The sequence below is a fragment of the Pan troglodytes genome, chromosome 2, assembly GCF_028858775.2.
Source record: "Pan troglodytes isolate AG18354 chromosome 2, NHGRI_mPanTro3-v2.0_pri, whole genome shotgun sequence".
Lineage (NCBI taxonomy): Eukaryota > Metazoa > Chordata > Mammalia > Primates > Hominidae > Pan > Pan troglodytes.
The window spans coordinates 90,167,418-90,189,424 of NC_086015.1; the positions used below are offsets into that span (position 1 = coordinate 90,167,418).

General features: G+C 36.6%; 1 protein-coding gene across 5 annotated transcripts in view; it reads left to right on the plus strand.

Annotated features, from left to right (window-relative positions):
• CADM2 (cell adhesion molecule 2) overlaps window positions 1-22,007 on the plus strand; it is a 1,117,362-nt gene that overhangs the window by 915,429 nt on the left and 179,926 nt on the right. For all 5 annotated transcript variants that reach the window (XM_016941511.4, XM_016941509.4, XM_063806909.1 and 2 more), the window contains 2 exons: window positions 8,614-8,766; window positions 11,543-11,680. In XM_016941511.4, the coding sequence (XP_016797000.2) occupies window positions 8,614-8,766; window positions 11,543-11,680 (291 nt within the window). The remainder of the gene's footprint in view (window positions 1-8,613; window positions 8,767-11,542; window positions 11,681-22,007) is intronic.

The following is a 22,007-nucleotide window of genomic DNA, read 5'->3' on the forward strand; positions in this document are numbered from 1 at the left end:
TGAGTGGTATCAAATTGTGAACGCTATCAAATACCAAAATATATTTTCTCAAGAAAAATAAAAACTGTAATGTGACAAACACCTAGGGAAATACTGTGTTTTGAAGAAGGAAACAAAATATTCACAAACTTTTATTTGTAGGGGATGGAGAGGAAATATTTTGTCTCTATAAGTCTCTTGAAAATGTGTATTAGAATTTTGTAGTTAATTAATTTTGATGACTATCCGTTAACAGTCTTCTCTCATAAAACTACAATACTAAACATAGAAATACTAGGGTGTAAAAACTGAAATTCTATTACTGAAAAACTTTCTTCAAATAGTAACACAGTTTCCAGATGTATTGCTTAGGTTCTGTTTGCATTTCTATTTTAAAACTCCATTTACTATGGTTTCAGTAAAAATTCGGTCCAGGCTGAAACTTGGAATACCAAATAGGAGCTCTGGAGCAATGGTTGTCTTTACCAATTTTCCAGAAGATTGATTTAGATTGTTTTATGTTGTATGACTGTAAAAGAACAAAACAGAAAAGGATTCGCTTGTTTGATATTTTATTCTGTCTGTAACACAAATCTTATTTTTTTTTCCTGGCAATTTGTACTATTACAAATGACACATACTGATTTTAATATATCCAATAAGATTGTATGGAGCTACCAACAAATAAAATAACATTTTGATAATAAGAATAAGAGTCTTCATCTTGCCTCTTTTGCAATATCTAATGGCATATTTTCATCACACAGCTCAAGATACAAAGTATAACATCTGACAAGTGTTAAGTCTTAGACTTCTGATCCTTTTTGTAAGCTTTCTTATAGTTTATTTGACTTAGTTTTCCTATCTGATTTATTAGGGTACAGATCTAAGTAGTAGAAAAATTATTCTAGTATGTAAAAAACAAAGTTGTCCTCACTGAAGCTTCAAATTCTTGTCCTGATTCTGATCCTTGGGGGAAGTAGAGATTTCAATTGAAAAAAACATGGCTGGCAGATTGCATGAGTCAGTCCTGTTAGTGACCAGCTTTGGAGAAAGCAATAGGAGTAAAGCAGAGTAAGCAATTAGCACAGGACTAAGTGGACAATGTGCAGAGAGCAAGCCTGTTGCAGAAGTCTGGAAGTAGCAGTGTTTGTGTGGGTTACCTTAAAGAACAAAGTTAGAAACAGAGGAAGTAGTCTACTCTCAGGCAACAGACAGCAAAATAAAATTCAATACTGGATCAAAGGCCTTATGGGTAGAGTTCTTAAGTACATCTTCCCATAGGTAGAACTTGGCTTATTGTACTGACACATCTCAACTTCCTATAGGAATTAAGTGGGATACTTGGGTGGAAAGCACATGCACTGAGGCTAAGGAAAATGAAGGCTGACACCCCGTGGTTGTTGAAATCCTGTCACATCAGTGACATGGATTTAAGTTAGGAAATGAAACTTACTGGTTGGAGATTAAATACATTTTAAAAACTTTTAAATGTGTGCAGTGTTTGTCTTGGCTAAAGTCTTATGAGTGTAAATGTTACACATTGAGAATTACGTAGCCAAGGGATACTTGAAGTGATTCTATCATCCTGATGTAGATTTTCCTTTAGTACTTGTCTATAAAATATAATGAATTATAATGATAAAAATCACACAGTATAAAATATTCACTTAATATGTGGAATTTTCTAAAACGTTGTTAATACAGTTATAGAATATTATATGCTGAAGATTGATAATCTGCACATTCAATTTAATCTAATAAATTACTAATGGGTTTCGATATGTACCATGACATGTATGAGGCCTTGAAAAAAGTCCAAAAAGGTATATCATAATCCCAGTTTGGGAAAGTTTCATGTCCAATGGGTGAACTAGAAAAAAATGTAAGAAATGTTGCATTTTAATGTTCTCTTAAAAGTGACTCACAATGGAATATGATTTTTTGTCATGATTTAAGCATTCTAAAATGTGACATGAATTATTACTCACTAGAAACCAATCTAAAGATACCTTTTAAAGTTTCCAGCAAGGAGTATGTGATCACCTTTATAAATATAACACTTAAGGAAAGAAAACTATGAATGTAAGTATTCACAAATTGCTAGCAGGTTCTTGAATAAATCATGCTACATAAATTCAACAGTGCTATTCTTACTAAGTTAATTTGGTCTAAAACTAATATACAACTTACTTAATATGCTGGTACCTTTTGTTAGAAATGGGCATAAAATGTGTCTGAAATCCTCCAATTAGTTGTCTTAGGCATTTTTATTTTATTCAGCATGAATCCAAAATACACGTTTGTATGATTGTTGAACCATTTAAAACCAACGGTGTATTGGAAAAATCATTTTATCCAGAGTTAAGTACTATTTAATAGAGTTTTACTCATTGGTCATATAGTAGAGTGTTATATGCAGCTAAGATGGAATCTTCCAGAATTTAGAGTTTTGAACTGTTAAATTACCCCACCGGTGGTTAGCAGGCAACTAATGGCTGTTAGGGCATGACCTCAAAGTGGCCTACTTAACCCATTCGGCTTATTTTTAATAGCTCTGTGATATGTGAATAACACCCTTTTTTTCTTTTATAACACATGCTCATTTCTTTTATTCTTTATTCATTCCTAGTTTAATGTTTTAAAATATTTTTAAATAAAATGTTTGAGTTTTTAGTTTATTATTGAAAAGGACATTCAGGTAATGATTTATATTCTGTGTCCTCAAAGGGAAACATTTATTAAAAGATTGAATTCATTTCCACTGACAATATTACAATTCTTTATTTAGGTTCACTGTATATTTGGGACCTGCTACATAGAAAAGTTAAATGATATGAATGGTCTCTGATTAACTACGTCCTTTTGTGTTTTGGGAAACCGTAAGGTAAAATGAAAATATTTTCAAAGTTCACTCATTCAGTAGTTCAGATCATTTTCCAGTGAACTGTCACTTACTTAAAAAATTTGTGTAGCATGATGTTTCTAGCTCTTTTATACTCAACAGTGTCTAAATGGAACATTTTTTTTCTTCTGTTTTTTTTTTTTTTTTTGGTTTTTTTGTGGCTTCTTTCCCATGTGGGATCCTGTGGAGAGATATTGAAGAGGACTTCCTAGTTCAGCTCTTTTTCACTCTGTTCTTATCACATATAGACAGAGTTTAGCTCTCAGTTTCAATTCAATAGCTACTCACTGAATGCCTACTGTGTAGATAGCTATAGCTCAGGGTGCTGAAATAGTGAAACAAGGTTCCTGCTCACAGGAAACCCACTGAGTTATAGTATATTCCTCTTTGGACTGATAAATGTTTTTTCCTTATTCTTCATACTTGAAATGCTGTTTTAAAGTGAACTGTAGATGACATCATAAGTGTTTGTGAACTTGAAAAGATTAACAGTGTGGATGTAGGATTTACTTAAAATATTCAGTTCATGGAAAATCTTGTTAGGCAGCTCTATTGCTTAGCCAATAAACTATTAAGAAAATGTACACAATAAATAATCCATGTAGTAATTTTGGCAGTTTCTTGGTCCTTAAGAATGTGTTGTCCATTTTTAAATATATATTCATATATTTCAGTTCTAAAATTCTAAACCACGTTCTTTATACTTTCACTGTGATGTAGCATAGGAGTTTTACCTCATAGAGGACTGAGACATATTTAAGTAACTTGCTCAAGTTAATATGATTAAACTGTAATGAAGCTTACATAAAACTTCATGTGTTCTGCTTTTCAGAGCCTAGTTTTTAATTAGTCAAGGCTGGTAATAATCATAGAAACAACTGAAAGTATTATATGATTTGATAAGTTGAATTGATTGAAATATTTCAGACATGAAAATATCTAATTTTTCCTCAGGATTCCAAACCCCAAATAATTTTAAAATGTCATTGTAGATGTATTTTAAGTCACATTACATTCTCCATGATATCATTCAGTTTTCATCATAATCCAAAGATGGAAGGAATCAGAAATTATTATCACCAGAAACTGACTTCATACAAGTGTCTGGAGCCAAGTCTTTTGATTTCAAATCAGTACCTTTAGCCTTGTTCCATGAAAATGGTTTAAATATGAAAGTATTATATTCGCATGTAGTGAGCAATTTAGTTTAACTTTGGTGATGTTATATAGGTTCCAAAATACAGTCTGGCTAAAATAGAGTTAAATTCCTTTTGTCTGGATTCACTGAGAATTGTAAGCTCTGTCTGTGTCAGTGGAACCTGTGTTAGGGGAAATGAAATTGAGCACAGGAGGTGGGTAACATGTTCTATCCATACAGTATCACAGCAGGAATTTGAGATTTTTCCTTTTGGTGACCTCTTAAAAAATGTGTGAACAAACTACATGAGTATGTATAATATACATATATATTTAGTATATATGTACACATAGTAACAAAATTTTAAAATTATATATAAATACATATATTTATATAAGATAAATATTTATGTGAATAAATCATTGTTTTGAAAAGGGGTTGATATAGCATGAGTTCCTATTGTGAGAATAACAAATTTGTGCCCTACTACTTTCCTCTGGCAGCTAAACAAGGCATCTATATCATGGCATGTAGGAGGTAGAGTATGAAATAGACATTTTTTTTAAAGTGTGCTGTATCCAAATTCAGTCACAAGCACAGACCTTTATTTTTCACATTCAATATAAATCAATTCTAAAAATATTTGCAAGTGTATATCTTCCTAAGCAATTAGAGTTCACAAAGAATGACAGCAAAGGGGATACAATCATTTAGGTTTTTATTATGAGTGTGTGGGAGGGTGATTTTTAAAAGATACTTAGAATCACAATGATTTAGAATTTTCCCAAAGGCTATATATTTTATAATTATCTGCTCCTCTCACAAAGCATATAGGGAAGGTGCAGGTAATTTTAAAATATATGACATTTGGGATCACCCTCTTGTGTAGTAAATGTGTACACTGAATTTTAAGCTTTGATATCCTAACTGTTCTCCCTACTCCATCAAATGTGCATTAAAATTTTTTAATCAATTTTTTTGTAGATTTATATGCAGTTGTAAGAAATAATAGAGAGCTCTTGTGTACCTTTCACCCAAGGAACAGCTGTAAAGCTATGAAACAACATCACAACGAGGAAATTGACACCGATACAGTTTAATAGTCTTACTTGGCTTTCATCAGTTTTACATGTATTTATTTTTGTGTGCATATGTGTAAGTGTGTGTGTGTTTATATGTTTAGTTCTAGACAATGTTGTTACATGTGTGCGTTCATGTATCCATCACTACAATCAAGAGACAAAACAGTTCCAGAACCACAAGGATCCCTTCTTCCTCTTAGAGCCACACCCATGTCCCTCTACTCTCCATCGCCCCTGCCATCCCTAGTCCTTGGCAACCAAACTCTGTTCTCTACCTCTATAATTTTGTTATCTCAAAACATCATATAAATGGATTCCGTCTTTATTTATAGAGTTTTTGAGTGTATTCTTTGTGTGCGTTTCTTAGTGGTTGCTCTGGGTATCGCAATTAACAGATATAATTGACACAGTCTACTAGTAGCAACATTTTACTATTTCAAGTATGGAAACCTTACTTCCACTAGGTATCTTTGCCCTATCCACTTTTTTTCTTGTCTTAAGTATTCCTTCTATATATGGTGGACATTATCAAAGTTATACTTTTTGTTTTAATAATCTTATATTTGAAAAAACTCAGGAGAAGGGTAGTCCATTGTATTTTCTCATATTTTGTTATTTTTTCGTTCTTTCTTCTTGATGCTTCAAGATTTCCTCTTATTACTAATTATTTTATGTTTGAAAAATATTTTTTATTTAAGACAGTCTTGCTAGAGGCAAATTATCTGTTTCTCTTTCTTCTAAGAACATATTTATTTCCTCTTGATTCCTAAAGGATAGTTTTACTGGTTAAGAAATCATAGTTGACAGTTCTTTTTCAGAAGTTGAAAAATGCACCACTTCCTCTGGCCTCCATGACTTGAAATGGGAAATGCATTGTCATTTGAATTTGTATTCTCTTACAGGTAATAAGCTATTCTCTTGGGCTCCTTTCAAGAAGTTTGTTTATATAGTTTTCATCTAGTTTTCACAGTAGAGTTCACTCTCCTGTGAGAAATGCCCCCACTCATCTGACAGGAGGTGGAGCTCAGGCAGTGATGCTAGCTTTTCGAAGTTTCCTCTTGATGTATCTCGATATAGAGTTCTTTGGGGTTTTCCTAGTTTGGGGGTTTCACTCAGCTTCTTGATTGATTCTCTATCTTCCTGACTTTTGCCAAATTTGGAATGTTTTCAACCATTATTTCTTTGAATACCCTTTTAGTCCCACTCTCTTTCTTCTTTCCTTCTGGGACTCTAATGATATCACTGATGGATATTTTGTTATTGTCTCACAGGTCCCTGGGCCTCTGTTCTTTGCTATCTTTTCTTTTTATCCTTCTGTTTTCTCTCAGCTATTCAGATTGGGTGAATTCTATTTCTCTGTCTTTAAATTAACTGATTCTATCCTCTGTCATTTTCATTGTACTATAGAAAAAATCCAATTAGTTTTTATATTGGCTTTTGTATTTTTATTTCTATAACGTCCATTTTTAATAACATTTTTCATGCTAAGGTTTTCTGTTTTTTTATTTGTGTCAAGATCATTAGTAATTGCTTATTAAAGTATTTTTATAATGATTGCTTAAAAATTTTTGTCAAAAATTTCAATATTTGATTCATCTCAGTATAGGCATCTTTTATTTTTTCTCATTCGGTTATGATTTTCCTGGTGTTTAGTATGACTAGTAAGTTTTTTTTATTATACGCTGAACATTTTGATTATGTTAAGAGACTCTGGATGCTAATTAGATTTATTCTAAGAAGCAGTTGCCCTGTTTAGGTATAACATGCTAGTCCTAGCTTTCAATTATGGGCTGTGGTTCTAATGAGAATTTAATTTTTAGGGACTTTGTGCTGCTATTTGGACAGGTTGATTTGTCTAATTCTACTGGGGGCCACACTGATCTCTTCTGGTCCACCGAAGGGAGAAGAGGAGATTCCTCAGGCTAAGCTGTAGTGGTCTAGGTGAGCTAAAAAATGCTCTAGCTCAGCGGTCCCCAACCTTTTTGGCACCAGGAACCAGTTTTGTGGAAGACAATTTTTCCATGGATGGTGGGCGGTATGTGTGGGGGATGGTTTTGGGATGAAATTGTTTGATCTCAAATCATCCGGCATTAGTTAGATTCTCATAAGGGGCACGCAACCTAGATGCCTCATATCCAGAGTTCACAATAGGGTTCACTCTCCTATAAGAAGTGCCCCTGCTGATCTGACAGGAGGCAGAGCTCAGGCAGTAATGTTGGCTGGCTCATGGCTCACCTCCTGCTGTGTGACCCAGTTCCTAACAGACTGCAAACTGGTACTGGCCCATGGCCTAGGGATTGGGGACCCCTGCTCTAGCTGACGAAAAGAGGATTACTTCCAGGGCTCTGTACTTGTGGTAGAGACATCCCCCCGCCCCCACCCCGCATATACCCTCCCGCCTCACCCTCCACACACACTGCTAGAGCTGCTTATCTGCTCAGAACCTCTAGATGGAGAGGGGAAGTCTTAGGCATCCTAGAAAAAGAGGTCACTTTCTCTGGCTGTTTGCTGTTAGTAAGGCTCCTACTTCATTCTCCTTGCAGGTAACCCAGTCTCTCCTGATATTGTTGGATGGATTCTCATTTGATCAGCAATAAAAATGAGTCTACCTAGACTATCTTCTGTTTCTAGTTTGTGGTTGGGAGAAGCTGGGTCTGGATCGTCTTTTACTGTTTGGGAAGCTACTGGGATTTTCCTCGGGTGCTGGTGTCTTTAACCAGTCCTCCTCACTCTTTCTACCTTTTAGAGTACTCTTTTAGTTGCTGCTTGCTTAATTCCCGATTCTACAGCTCTACTTAGTAGAGCACACAATGATAAACTTTTTAATGCTTTTGTTTTTCTCCCAAAATGAGTCAAGTGAAACATAATTCAGCAAGATGCTAAAGTATCTTCTGTGAAACTGAGTGTCTTGTGATAGAAACGGTGATTCAGACCAAAGACTGTATTAACATACAATACAGCAGTGGCAGCAACCAATCAGAGCAAATTTAAAAGCCTGATAGTTTACAGGTGCCTTTCTGCTCAATATCAGCTCAAGTTGAAATAGTTCAAGTGCCTCTACTGCAGAGAGCTTGTAATAGGCCAATATTTTTGTTGTTGCCTTGGAAGTCCTGCAGCAGTCACAGTTTACCAAATTTATCTGTCCATAGAAGTGAACCCATTTTGTTTATAGCTTTTCTTGGCACTGGTATTCTATGAAACATTTGCAGAGGAAAGCTATGTTTATCAACATCAGTATCTACCTCATCTGAAGTATTGTATTAGATGTAATCATTTAATAAAAAAGTTATTTCTGAAAACATTAAGGAGCACCTAATTCTACTTTGATTTTTAAAAATCTGATAAAATATTTCAATATATTTAAACTTTCTTTTAAACTGTTCCAAGAAATAAGATTTCAATGTATGGCCAAAGAAAACGTTTATTGTATTGTGTTGAAAATATATAGTCTAAAAATACTGACTGTTTCTGATGTCCTTATTTACATTTTCAATATTTTCTCTTTCCAGCTTTAAGGGACAATAGGATCGAGCTGGTTCGCGCTTCCTGGCATGAATTGAGTATTAGTGTCAGTGATGTGTCTCTCTCTGATGAAGGACAGTACACCTGTTCTTTATTTACAATGCCTGTCAAAACTTCCAAGGCCTATCTCACCGTTCTGGGTAAGTGCAAGGGACTAACACCATGTAATCACAAAACCAGAATGATATATATTGCTACAGCAAAATAATTCAATACAAAAATATATTTTGAAGATTATATGAATAGATATGGTTTAATCCTTTCTCTGCTACATTTTAACACAGGCGTTTTAAAATCATTTAGTCACTTTCTGCATTTTATAAAGGGACAAAGATAGATTCAAAGATGTATATGACTTCTAGAAGGCACATAGCTATTTTGTTTCTTAGCCAGCAATAGACACCAGTTCTCTTGCTTTCAGCTAATTTCTTTTTTATCAAATAATCTATATGTTGTATATATTCTGATCCTTTTACAACATGACACAATAATGAGCATAATGAGTTCAACTTGTGTTCTATACTATGCTCCTTTATTTAATCATGTAAGTCACCTGATAAGGGCCTTTCTTGCTAACTTGTGGCTCTCAAATATGACCTGCTTGTGTATTTAGTGCATTTAAATGATCCTGATATTTCCATGTGTCTTCTCTCCTTTTGAAATTATATTTTCTAGATTCCTAAATGAAGTACCTAATGTCGCTTCAGCTTGCAGCTTGTAGTTTCTTTGTGCTTTTATTCTCTAAATATTGGGCCATTTTCCCAAAGGTGAAAGTGACACAAAAAAAGCAATACATTCATAGAGATTCTGAGGAAATAAAGTTGCAGCTCTGAGCTCTCTGTGATTCCACAGACGTCAGTGCCCCAATCAGCTGAAATTGCTGCAGTTCATTGAAACACACCTGCGTGCTGAACAAGTTAGAAGAATTTAAAGATTGATTTTTTTCCCCCAAGCTTGCTTCCCTCTTTAGATAGAAAAAGGCACAATGTTGCATTTAAAAGGACTAACACATGCTGTTCTTTTGGGTGGGAATATTACAGTTAATCCAGCTAGTGAATTGGTTTTTTGCATAGGATATAAAACATATTTCTCTGCAAGTGACACTGGGACTATTTTATAAAAATCTTCACAAGTTTGCCATTAAAGACAAAATATGCCCACTAAAATGCAGTATTTCAGGATAACAACTGCATAAGGTTAATGTATTGTTCTGTAGAGAGCCAATTTGAAATCCAAAGAATAGATGACTGATGAATTCACTTTATTAAATGGTGATGAGGCATAGATTTTTTAAAAAGAAAGCAGGTAGTATGTAGGTGAAGACGAAAAATGTTAAGAGGAGTTATGTTAATTTTTCATGTATCTTAGTTGTTCCTGTTGTTTAATTTGTACTTCTCATATTGGTGCCTTCCAACATTCTTCTTTTTTTTTTTTTTGAAACGGAGTCTCACTCTGTAGCCTGGCTGGAGTGCAGTGGCGCCATCTCAGCTCACTGCAACTTCTGTCTCCCACGTTCAAGCGATTCTCCTGCCTCAGCCTTCTGAGTAGCTGGGATTACAGGCACCCGCCTCCACGCCTGGCTAATTATTATTTTACTTTTTTTTTTTTGTATTTTTAGTAGAGACGGGGTTTCACCATGTTGGCCAAGATGGTCTCGATCACTTGACCTCAGCCTCCCAAAGTGTTGGGATTACAGGGATGAGCCACCGTGCCTGGCCATAAGATACAGAGATGATAATATTCTTTTTAAGCTTTAAGAACTATGAAATCAGGAAAGAAAGAAGCTAAAGTTAAATTATAATTTGTTAAGGGATAAAGAAATATGTTTTGTGAGTTTTTTTTTTCTTTAATGCAATCTACCTTTTAAAATCTCTACACTAGTAAATTGTAAAATATATTAAATGATTGTTTTTAAGATTTACAAGAGTATTTTCACAGGTAAAATTTTACAATTGAGGCCAGGCACGGTGGCTCTTGCCTGTAATCCCAGCACTTTGGGAGGCCGAGGTAGGTGGATCACTTGAGGTCAGGAGTTTGAGACCAGCCCGGCCAACATGAGGAAACCCCATCTCTACTAAAAAATACAAAAATTAGGCCAGGCACGGTGGCTCATGCCTGTAATCCCAGCACTTTGGGAGGCTGAAGTGGGCAGATCACGAGGTCAGGAGTTCGAGACCAGCCTGGCCAACATGGAGAACCCCCCTGTATCTACTAAACGTACAAAAATTAGCCAGGCGTGGTGGCACCCACCTGTAATCCCAGCTACTCGGGAGGCTGAGGCAGGAGAATTGCTTGAACCTGGGAGGTGGAGGTTGCAGTGAACAGAGATTGCACCACTGCACTCCAGCCTGGGGTCAGAGCAAGACTCTATATCAAAAAAACAAAAACAAAAACAAAAACAAAAATTAGTTGGGCATGGTGGTGCACACCTGTAATCCCAGCTACTTGGAAGTCTGCAGCAGGAGAATCGCTTGAACTTGGGAGGCAAAGGTTGCAGTGAGCCGAGATGGAGCCAGTCCACTCCAGCCTGGGCAACAGAGCAAGATCCTGTCTCAAAAAAAAAAAAAAAAAATTACAATTTAAATTAAAAAACTACTTTGAGCTATATGCATCTTACATACTTTTTTGATACTATATATATTTATATATCTGTACACATATATATGTGTATGGATGTGTGTATATGTTTATGTGTATGTATATGCATATACATTTATGTGTATGCATATAGACATATACACCTATGTATGTATAACACACACATATGAAGCAGTTTATTACATAGTAGTTTGTTAATCTTGATTGAACTTCTTGTCAGTTAACCATCCAGTTCAGTTTCATGTGTGAAAGTAAAAGACATAATAACAAATCAACCCTGAAGATTGATGCTCACTTCATCATTTGCTTAAATTTCAGGTGTTCCTGAAAAGCCTCAGATTAGTGGATTCTCATCACCAGTTATGGAGGGTGACTTGATGCAGCTGACTTGCAAAACATCTGGTAGTAAACCTGCAGCTGATATAAGATGGTTCAAAAATGACAAAGAGATTAAAGGTAAAGAATAGAAAAATGAAAATCAAAATTAATGTGCTGAAACCAGTATGACATGTTAAGAAAAAGGCATTTTACATTATTTTTCAAAACATAGTGTCTCTTACAGATTATGCATCATTTGAACCAGATTTACCCATTCTTAAGTAAGGTAATTTTACAAGATATATTAATCTATAAGTATGATCCCTGTGGGCCTCATTTTCTTCTTCCATAAAATAGGTTTAAAAATAATGTATGCCTTATGGAAAAGTTGAGGGAATAATTAAGTTAATATATGAAAAAACATATAGATTCATACTTCACAATAGTACATATTAGATACTATTATTTCAGAACTCATGTATAATATTTAGGTTAAAGACAGAGAAACTGTATAAATTATTTCTTCAACTTAGTTTCGGGAATTATAGAGTTCTGAGAATAAAACTGGTTAAACATCAATAAATTTGATTCCTGTTAATTCTCACCAAAGGCAAAAATGTTTACTTGTCTAAGTAAAAGTGCATACTTTAAATTCTTTATACATCTAAATTTAAACTCCCTCTCTCTCTGTCACACACACACACTCAAACATACATTCTTTAGGAGGGGAATAAGTTTATAAGGGAGATGGCTTGGTATTTAAGTATAAGAATTGTTTATGATGATTATTAAAACATATTTCCTATGCCACTGTAATATGTATTATTTTCAACATTATCTTCTATGAAACAGGTTTATGCAAACCATTCTGCTTAATTTAAAATGTTATTTATCTATTTATTTTTAAGAGTTTTTAAGAGATAGGGTCTTGCTCTGTCACGCAGGCTGGAATGCAGTGATACGATCATAGCTCACTGTACCTCGCACTCCTAGGCTCCAGTGATTTTCCCGCCTCAGCCTCCTGAGTAGTTGGGAATACAGGCGTGCACGACCATGCTTGGCTAACTTGTTTTATTTTTTGTAGAGATCGTGCTTTGTTGCCTAGGCTGGTCTCAAACTTCTGGGCTAAAGTAACCCTCCTGCCTCAGCCTCCTAAAGTGCTAGGATTGCAGGTGTGAGCCACCATGCTCAGACATTCTGATTATTTTAACCTATAATTGTGATATCTTATATCACACTAATTAATTCTTTGTAATGGGCATGCAGGCTTAGCAGATAAGATTGCCTATATTACTGAAAAATTATGATTATAATCCATGCAATTATTTTGATCAGTTTCCTGTTTTAATTACTCTTTCTCTGCATATTTTTCCCAAAAAAGGTCCTTATCCATAATTTTACCTTGATCACTACTCTTGCCTTAGTATTTCTAATAAATATACATTATTGGATTACATTTTGAGAAATACAAGTCCCAAGACACAAGTTAGACATCTTATTATGCTAAATTAAATTCCAGGTTACTGGGTAACCTGATTCTTGAATTCTGTCAAGGCTCAGTAACATCCATTCTAATTCTGCCTCTAGGATATGTTAGTCTAGGCATTTCTGGACTTGGTTAGATCTCTCTTTAATGGATGTTCCACACTGCTTCCAGAGTTATCTTACTACAACAAGAATCTGATCCAGGCACTTTTCTGGCTTAAGCATTTCTAATGGAAAGCCCTGAACTTTAGAATAAGTTTAAAATCTGCTTTCTGTAGCCTGTAAGAATTCTCCAGGTAGTGAACTCTTACACGTCACATATTCCCTTTTGTGTGAAGGTCTTGGCTTACACTAAAATGCACTTCTTAGATACAATCCTTCAATGAATTACTTTATTACCTACATGTTTTTTCTTTCTAATTTCTGACACAATTAGTTAATTAATTAGTTGTTTACTCAGTTCTCACTTTCTTAGTATTTTATTTATGTTCCAAGGATTTGCCTCTTTTGTATCCTCAAGGAGGTCATACACTTTCACATATTAAGTACCTCATTAATATTGATTGATTGTTTTTCACATTGTAGCTGCATGACAAACCCATGATATACTCAGACATTTATAAAGGAAGTGAATTTTTGACAAAATTGGCCTCTGTTTTAAATGCCAAACAGATTTAATCATACATTGGGCAGGAGGGGAAAGATTTTTGCTCATATGAAGAAATAAGAAAAGTTTAATCTTATAAACAACATAGTTTAAAATCATCTGAATCAAGATCAGAACAACAATGAAGACAGAAACAGGTACAGAATCAGAATATGGTTCTATGCTGTACTGAAAACTTGTGAAGATCCCATTTTTTCTATGCTCTTCAATGCACTGCCATTTACAGAGCATTTATCTCTACACTTGCATCTATCTGTCTATCTATGTATCTATGTATCTATCTATCTAATCTTATAATTCTTTAGCATGTTTACATCGTTTGTCTCCCTAACCAGATGGTGAACTTTCTGAGTGGCATATATTTTATTTTTGTAAGTGTATATGTAAATACAGTTAGGTAAAGACTACAGCACAAAGTAAATATTCACTGTAGTTGCTGTTTCTGGATATGCTAAGCAAAATTTCACTCTTCCGTCTTTTAGCAAACCCTCCTCATTTAAAGGGGTAATCCACCTTATCTGGCACTATTTTGTCTTTTTAGGGATAAAAGTTTGACTTCCTATTACTATCTAACTGTTTTTAGTATAATATCCCTTGACACATTTTAAAAAGACACTCCCTAGCATAAAATAAGGCAAACAGAAAAGACAGGCTAATCAAATTCAATTAAATTCAATTCAATAAGAAATTGTTAAAATGCCTCTCAATTTCACAGTATTCTATGGTGCATTAGTGAAGATGCAAATGAGAAACCAAGAAACTTGACCTGCAGCTGTTGAAGATATCTTTGCGGTTATCAAACATGTTATGGAGAATATTTTCCTAAAAATAGAAACGTTTATACAAATCTTTATCTTTTCTCTATCACTACCTAACATATTAATTTTATATCCATGTTTCTGGGTAAAAGTCACTTGAAAGTGCTAGTTTATCACATTTTCTTGGCCAGAATATGTCCATACTTGGTTATAGAACAGTGGTTCTGAAGCTGTAGCCATTAAGCACAGGGCATCCTCAAGTACAGGGCTTGCTGAATCTCAGATTATCAGGCCTTGATCCAAGATTTTCTGGTGGAGCAGGCCCACGGGGGAGCCTGAAAATGTGCGTGTTTGCCATTGTGTTAAATGTGTGAATGATGTTGACGCTCCTGTTTCAGGATCACTTTGGTATGAAGAATATAAAATTAAGAGTATCAGTAAACTATACAGAAGTCCTGCCTCTGTCTCTGAGCTTTCTTTTTCTCCTTTGCTAAATAAGGACAACAATGGTTGCCTCAAAGTGCTTTTGCAAGAATTCTGTATGAAATGATATGTATGAAGTGTTTTCAGAGTACAAGGAATCACTGAATACATTTTAGATATTATTATCATTATCATTGTAATTTGTATTTTCAGGAAATCATGATTTGTACCAATTCCTGAATTAGTCCTAGAAATATAAACAAATAAAACAAAAATATTCCACCCAGGCTTTCACAGTTGAGAAAGAGACATAAAAACATAAGACATAACAGGCACAGGTATATGAACTGGCTACAGTTTTGTGCAGAAGTAGCAGATATCAGCCCTACTTTGTGGGAGAGGTTAAGGCTCAACAGTTCATTGATGGAAGCAGGCACTCAGTAAAGATCTGTTTATTGAGTAAATGTGTCTTAAACAATGTATAAACCAAACAGTGACAGAAGCAAGTCTCAGTCGATCTAGAGGTTTATTTTGCCAAGGTTGAGGACGTGCCCAAGAAAATAACACAAATCACAGAAGCATCTGTGGTCTGTGCCTTTTCCAAAAAGGGTTTGGAGGACTTCAATATTGAAAGGGGAAAGAGCAAGCAGGAGGGGAGTAAGAAGGAAAAAAAGGGGTTTGGGGGAAGGGTAGACAATGAGGCAAGTGGTTACATTCTTGTGAGAGTTTGATTAGCTCTCAGTTCATCTGTATTTTACATGAGAAAGAGAGAGTAGGGGAAAGGTAAATTATGCACTTGTCTCTCACTCAGTCAATCTACATTTTACATAAGATAACCGTGTGAACAGATGAAGTGGAGGAAGGAGTCAATTATGCACTGGTCTCAGATAGGCAGAGGGGTTATTTCTAGTCTTTCTTTGTCTCATACCTGTGAAGAAAAGCTGGTAATTTGCATTGTCATGGTTAGATTTTACAGAACTGTGTTTTAGGGCTAGTTTATAGGGAAGGCATGTATTCTGATAGATTATCGGACCCAGAAGGAATTTCCTTGTCAGTAATTTTGGAGAGAGACCATTTGGGGAGATACATGGCCTTCTATTATTAAGAGGCTGTGACATAGGTTTGTGAAATTGTAGCTATCAGTTCATGAAAAAAAAGAAAGACTTTTTTTTTTCTTTTTTTCATTACTGAGATCCCAAGCTTAACTTTCCCTTTGGCGCAGTGATTTTGGGATCCTGAGATTCCTATTTTCTTTCACAAAGGAGTAGAATTCATCATATGTGTTTGGGACAAAAGTAGGTGGTAGGACACTTTGAAGAAATGAATTTCATATATCTATGCAGAGTAACAGCATGTGATTGAAATAACTATGAAACTTTATGTGTGGTATAGGCATGAGAAGTAAACAGAGAGGCAGGGTTCAGTTATGTCATGAAAGAGCTTTTATTCCAGATTAAGGGTTTGAAATTTATTCTATAGGCAATAGTGAGACTTTTTTTTAATAAGCTTTCAAAAGTAAAATGAAACAATCATAATTTCATCCAACTCTGTTTTTTATCCCCTTTATGTGAGTTTTACTCAGAAATCCCTTTGGTGCCTCTGGGCAGAGCTGCATCCAAAACCACAGGTAGTTTCACTGCAGCCTTTAATCTTCTGCATAGCAAGAAAGTGAATATCTGCTACTTAGTGTGAGAAAAGATGTGCATTGCCTTCCTAAGTCTGTCAGCTCCCTAAGAGCTTACATTTACATTAAAGTTGTCATTCCATGTATAAGTTTAGTTCTGTGCAGTTTGAGGATTTGCTATTACAAAACCATGAGATCTTTTCTACCTAACTAGCTTTTACATTAATGCATTAGGCAGCATTCTATGATAACCCTTAATTATCCACACCCTTGTATAAACCCTTCCCCTAGCATGTAGGAGATAATTGTGAATATGATGTGATACGATTGCCTCGAATATGATACTTTATATTACAAAATGGGTTTTGCAGTTATCACTGTTGGCCCCTTTTGAGTTCATCAAAGGGAGATTATCAAGGATGGGCCTCATACAATGAGACGAGGTCTTTAAGAAGGGGTAGAGTCAGAGAGACATTATTTTCCTGGCCTAGAAGAAAACAAATAGCTATGCTGTGAATTGTTTACAGGTGCCATGTGGCAAAGAACTGTGGGTGACCTCTAGGAGCTGAAAGCAGTCCCAGGTGATAGCTAGTGAGAACATGGGGACATCAGACATATAGTCTCAAGGAAATTAATTTACTAACAATCAGAGAGCTTGAAAAGGACCCTAACTCAGATTGAAACTATAGCCCCAGCTAACATCTTTATTTAGCCAAGTGACACTGAGCAGAGGACAAGGCTTAGCCATACCTTGATTCCTCACTCACAGAAATCATGAGATAATAAATATGTGTTGTTTTAAGCCATTAAACTTACAGTAATGTGTTACACAGCAGTATTAGGAAACTGAGATCTAGAGAGACAGAATATTTTTTTATGGTCACACATCTGGCAAAGACTAGCCTTGAATATTCTGATTCTAAGACCCAGCACTTGGGTTTGGGGAGAAGTCTGAAGACTAGCTTAGTACTTAAGAGGCATTGCAAGCATGAGCTGGTAAGTACCTGAACTAATGGATGACAATGGAATTTTTTTTACAAAGAAATGGTTCTGAAAGAGAAGATAACTTTCAAGTGAACTTGGTGAATGATCTGGACAGATGGAGTAAAAGCAAGCATTAAGATTATAAAATTCAGGTGCCTAAATGACTTGGATAATGAATGTTTGCTCATTAAGAAAATGAGAGGCAGTAGGAGAAATTAATTCACACACAAATTATAATATGTTCATGATATGGTTGGCTATGTCCCCACCCAAATCTCATCTTGAATTCTAGCTCCCACAATCCCCATATGTCGTGGGAAGGACTTGGTGGGAGGTAATTGAATCATGGGGGTGTGTTTTTCCCATGCTGTTCCCATGATAGTGAATAAGTCTCATGAGATCTGATGGTTTTATAAAGGCAGTTCCCCTGCACACGCTCTCTTGCCTGCCACCATGTAAGACGTGCCTTTGCTCTTCCTTCACCTTCCTCCATGATAGTGAGGCCTCCCCAGCCATGTGGAATTGTGAGTCCATTAACCCTCTTTTTCTTTATAAATTACTCATCTCAGGTATGTCTTTATTAGCAGCATGAGACAGACTAATACACTAATGAGACACTGCTGTAAAGTTACCCAAAAATGTGGAGGCGACTCTGAAACTGGGTAACAGGCAGAAAGATAAGGACAGTTTGGAGGTATCAGAAGAAGATAGGAAAATGTGGGAAAATTTAGACTTGCCTAGAGACTTGGAGGGCTCAGAAAGCAGGAAGATGTGGGAAACTTTGGCACTTCCTAGAGACTTCTTGAATGGCTTTGATCAAAATGCTGATAGTGAAATGGACAACAAAGTTCAGCCTCAGGTGATCTCAGAGGGAGATGAGAAACTTGTTGGGAACTGGAGTAAAGGTCATCCTTGCCATGCAAAGAGATTGGTGGTATTTTGCCACTGCCATAGAGATCTTTGGAACAACTGAACTTCAGAGAGATAATTTAGAGTATATGGCAGAAGAAATTTCTGAGTGGTAAAACAGTAAAGAGAAAGCAGAGCATAAAAGTAGGGGAAATTTGCAGCCTACTGATGTAGTAGAAAAGAAAACCCCATTTTCTGGGGAAACGATTCCTTATTTAATAAATGGTGCTAGGAAAACTGGCTAGCCATATGTAGAAAGCTGAAACTGGATCCCTTCCTTTCACCTTATACAAAAATTAATTCAAGATGGATTAAGGACTTAAATGTTAGACCTAAAATCATAAAAACCCTAGAAGAAAACCTAGGCAGTACCATTCTGGACATAGGCATGGGCAAGGGCTTCATGTCTAAAACACGAAAAGCAATGGCAACAAAAGCCAAAATTGACAAATGGGATCTAATTAAACTAAAGAGCTTCTGCACAGCAAAAGAAACTACCATCAGACTGAACAGGCAACCCACAGAATGGAAGAAAATTTCTGCAATCTACTCACCTGACAAAGGGCTAATATCCAGAATCTGCAATGAACTCAAACAAATTTACAAGAAAAAAACAAACAACCCCATCAAAAAGTGGGCGAAGGAAATGAACAGACACTTCTCAAAAGAAGATATTTATGCAGCAAGAAGACACATGAAAAAATGCTCATCATCACTGGCCATCAGAGAAATGCAAATCAAAACCACAATGAGATACCATCTCACACCAGTTAGAATGGCGATCATTAAAAAGTCAGGAAAAAACAGGTGCTAGAGAGGATGTGGAGAAATAGGAACACTTTTACACTGTTGGTGGGACTGTAAACGAATTCAACCGTTGTGGAAGTCAGTGTGGCGATTCCTCAGGGATCTAGAACTAGAAATACCATTTGAGCCCACCATCCCATTACTGGGTATATACCCAAAGGATTATAAATCATGCTGCTATAAAGACACATGCACACGTATGTTTATTGCGACACTATTCACGATAGCAAAGACTTGGAACCAAGCCAAATGTCCAACAATGATAGACTGGATTAAGAAAATGTGGCATATATACACCATGGAATACTATGCAGCCATAAAAAATGATGAGTTCATGTCCTTTTTAGGGACATGGATGAAGCTGGAAACCATCATTCTCAGCAAACTATTGCAATGACAAAAAACCAAACACCGCATGTTCTCACTCATATGTGGGAATTGAGCAATGAGAACACTTGGACACAGGAAGGGGAACATCCACACCGGGAACTGTTGTGGGGTAGGGGAAGTGGGGAAGGATAGCATTAGGAGATATACCTAATGTTAAATGACGAGTTAATGGGTGCAGCACACCAACATGGCACATGTATACATATGTAACTAACCTGCATGTTGTGCACATGTACCCTAAAACTTAAAGTATAAAAAAAAAAACCCATTTTCTGGGGAGAACTTCAAGTGGACTGCAAAAATTTGCATAAGTAATTAGGAGCCAAATGTTAATCACCAAGACAATGAGGAAAATGTCTCCAGGGCATGTCAGAGACCTTCAGGGCAGCCCCTCTCATTACAGGCCCATAGGCCTAGAAGGGAAATAGGGTTTCCTGAGCCAGGTCGAGGGACTTCTTCTGTGTGCAGCCTCTGGACATGTTGCCTTGCACCCAGCTGCTTCAGCTCCAGCTGTGGCTAAAAGGGGCCAACTTACAGCTCAGGATGCTGCTTCAGAGGGTGCAAGTCCCCAGCCTTAGTGGCTTACATGCAGTGTTGAGCTTGTGGGTACAAAAAGTCAAGAATTGAGATTCTGGAACCTCTGCCTAGATTTCAGAGGATGTATGGAAATGCCTGGATGTCAAAGCAGAAATTTGCTGCAGGGGCAGGGCCCTCATGGAGAACTTCTGCAAGGGCAATGTGGAAGGATAATTGGGGTCATAACCCCCACAGAGAGTCCCGACTGAGGCACTGCCTAGTGGAGCTGTGAGAAGAGAGCCACTGTCCTTCAGACCTGAGAATGGTAGATCCACTGACAGCTTGAAGCCTGCACCTGGAATAGCTGCAGACACTCACGCCTGCTATGAATGCAGCTGGGAGGGGGGCTGTACCCTACATATCCATCTGGGTGCAGCTGCCTAAGGCCATGGAAGCCCACTTCTTGCATCAGTGTGACCTGGATGTGGGAGCCCACCTCTTGCATCAGTGCGACCTGAATGTGAGACATAGAGTCAAAGGAGATCATTTCAGAGCTTTAAGATTTGGCTGTCCTGCCAGATTGTGACAATGCACAGGGCCTGTAGATCCTTCATTTTGGCCAATTTCTCCCATTTGGAACAGGTGTATTTACCCAATAACTATACCCCCATTGTATCTAAGAAGTAACTAACTACATTTGATTTTACAGACTCATAGGCAGAAGGGACTAGCCTTGTCTCAGATGAGACTTTAGGCTGTGGACTTTTGAGTTAATGCTGAAATGAGTTAAGACTTCAGGGGACTGTTGGGAAGGCATGATTTGTTTTGAAATGTGGGGGCAATCTGTGTCCCCATCCAAATCTTATCTTGAATTGTAGCTCCCATAATTCTCAGGTGTTATGGGAGGGACCCAGTGGGAGGTAAATGAATCATGGGGGAAGTTTTTCCATGCTGTTCTCATAATAGTAAATAAGTCTCATGAGATCTGATGGTTATATAAAGGGCAATTCCCCTGCACACTCTCTCGCCTGCTGCCATGGAAGACATGCCTTTGCTTCTCCTGTGCTTTCTGCCATGAGGCCTCCCCAGCCTTTGCTCATCTTTTGCTTTCTGTGAGGCCTCCCCAGCCATATGGAACTGTGAGTCCATTAAACCTCTTTTTCTTTATAAATTACTCAGCCTTGGGGGTGTCTTTATTAGTAGTGTGAGAATGGACTAATACAGTTCATTCTTTAAAATGTTGAGGTTAAGGCTGGGCACGGTGGCTCATGCCTCTAATCCCAGCCCTTTGTGGGGCTGAGGCAGGAGGATCAATTGAACCCAAGACTTGGACATCAGCCTGGACAAAATAATGAGATCCTTTCTCTACAAAAAATTTAAAAATTAGCTGGGTGTGGTGGCACATTAGTCTTAGCTGCTTGGGAGGCTGAGGTTGGAAGATCATTTGAATCTGGAAGTTTGAGGTTGCAGAGAGCCATGATAGCACCACTGCATTCTAACCTGGGTGACATAGTAAGACCTTGTCTCAAATAAAAGAGAAAAAAGTTTGAGGTTGAAGTAATTATACAGAATTTAAAAGGTTATGCTTATAGTAGGTTTTTGAAGTTAAGTGACTTATAATGAGGAAAGAGATTTTGACTATATAAAGATCTGCCATTCGGTAATAAGAAATGTATAAGTTTTAGCCTTTTAAAATAGCCATTTCTCATGATGTGTACAGTATGCTTCAAACAGAACTTCTCTCCACATGCGTTCCCTGCCCTGAGAATTATGCTGTGTACACCTGGTTAGGCACCAAAGCTGGACTCTGTAGTGGGTCATTGAAGTTTGCCAGGATCTAATGGTATTGCCATTATTCTATAAGCATTATTTACTTATTATATACCGTGTGTTTCAAAATGT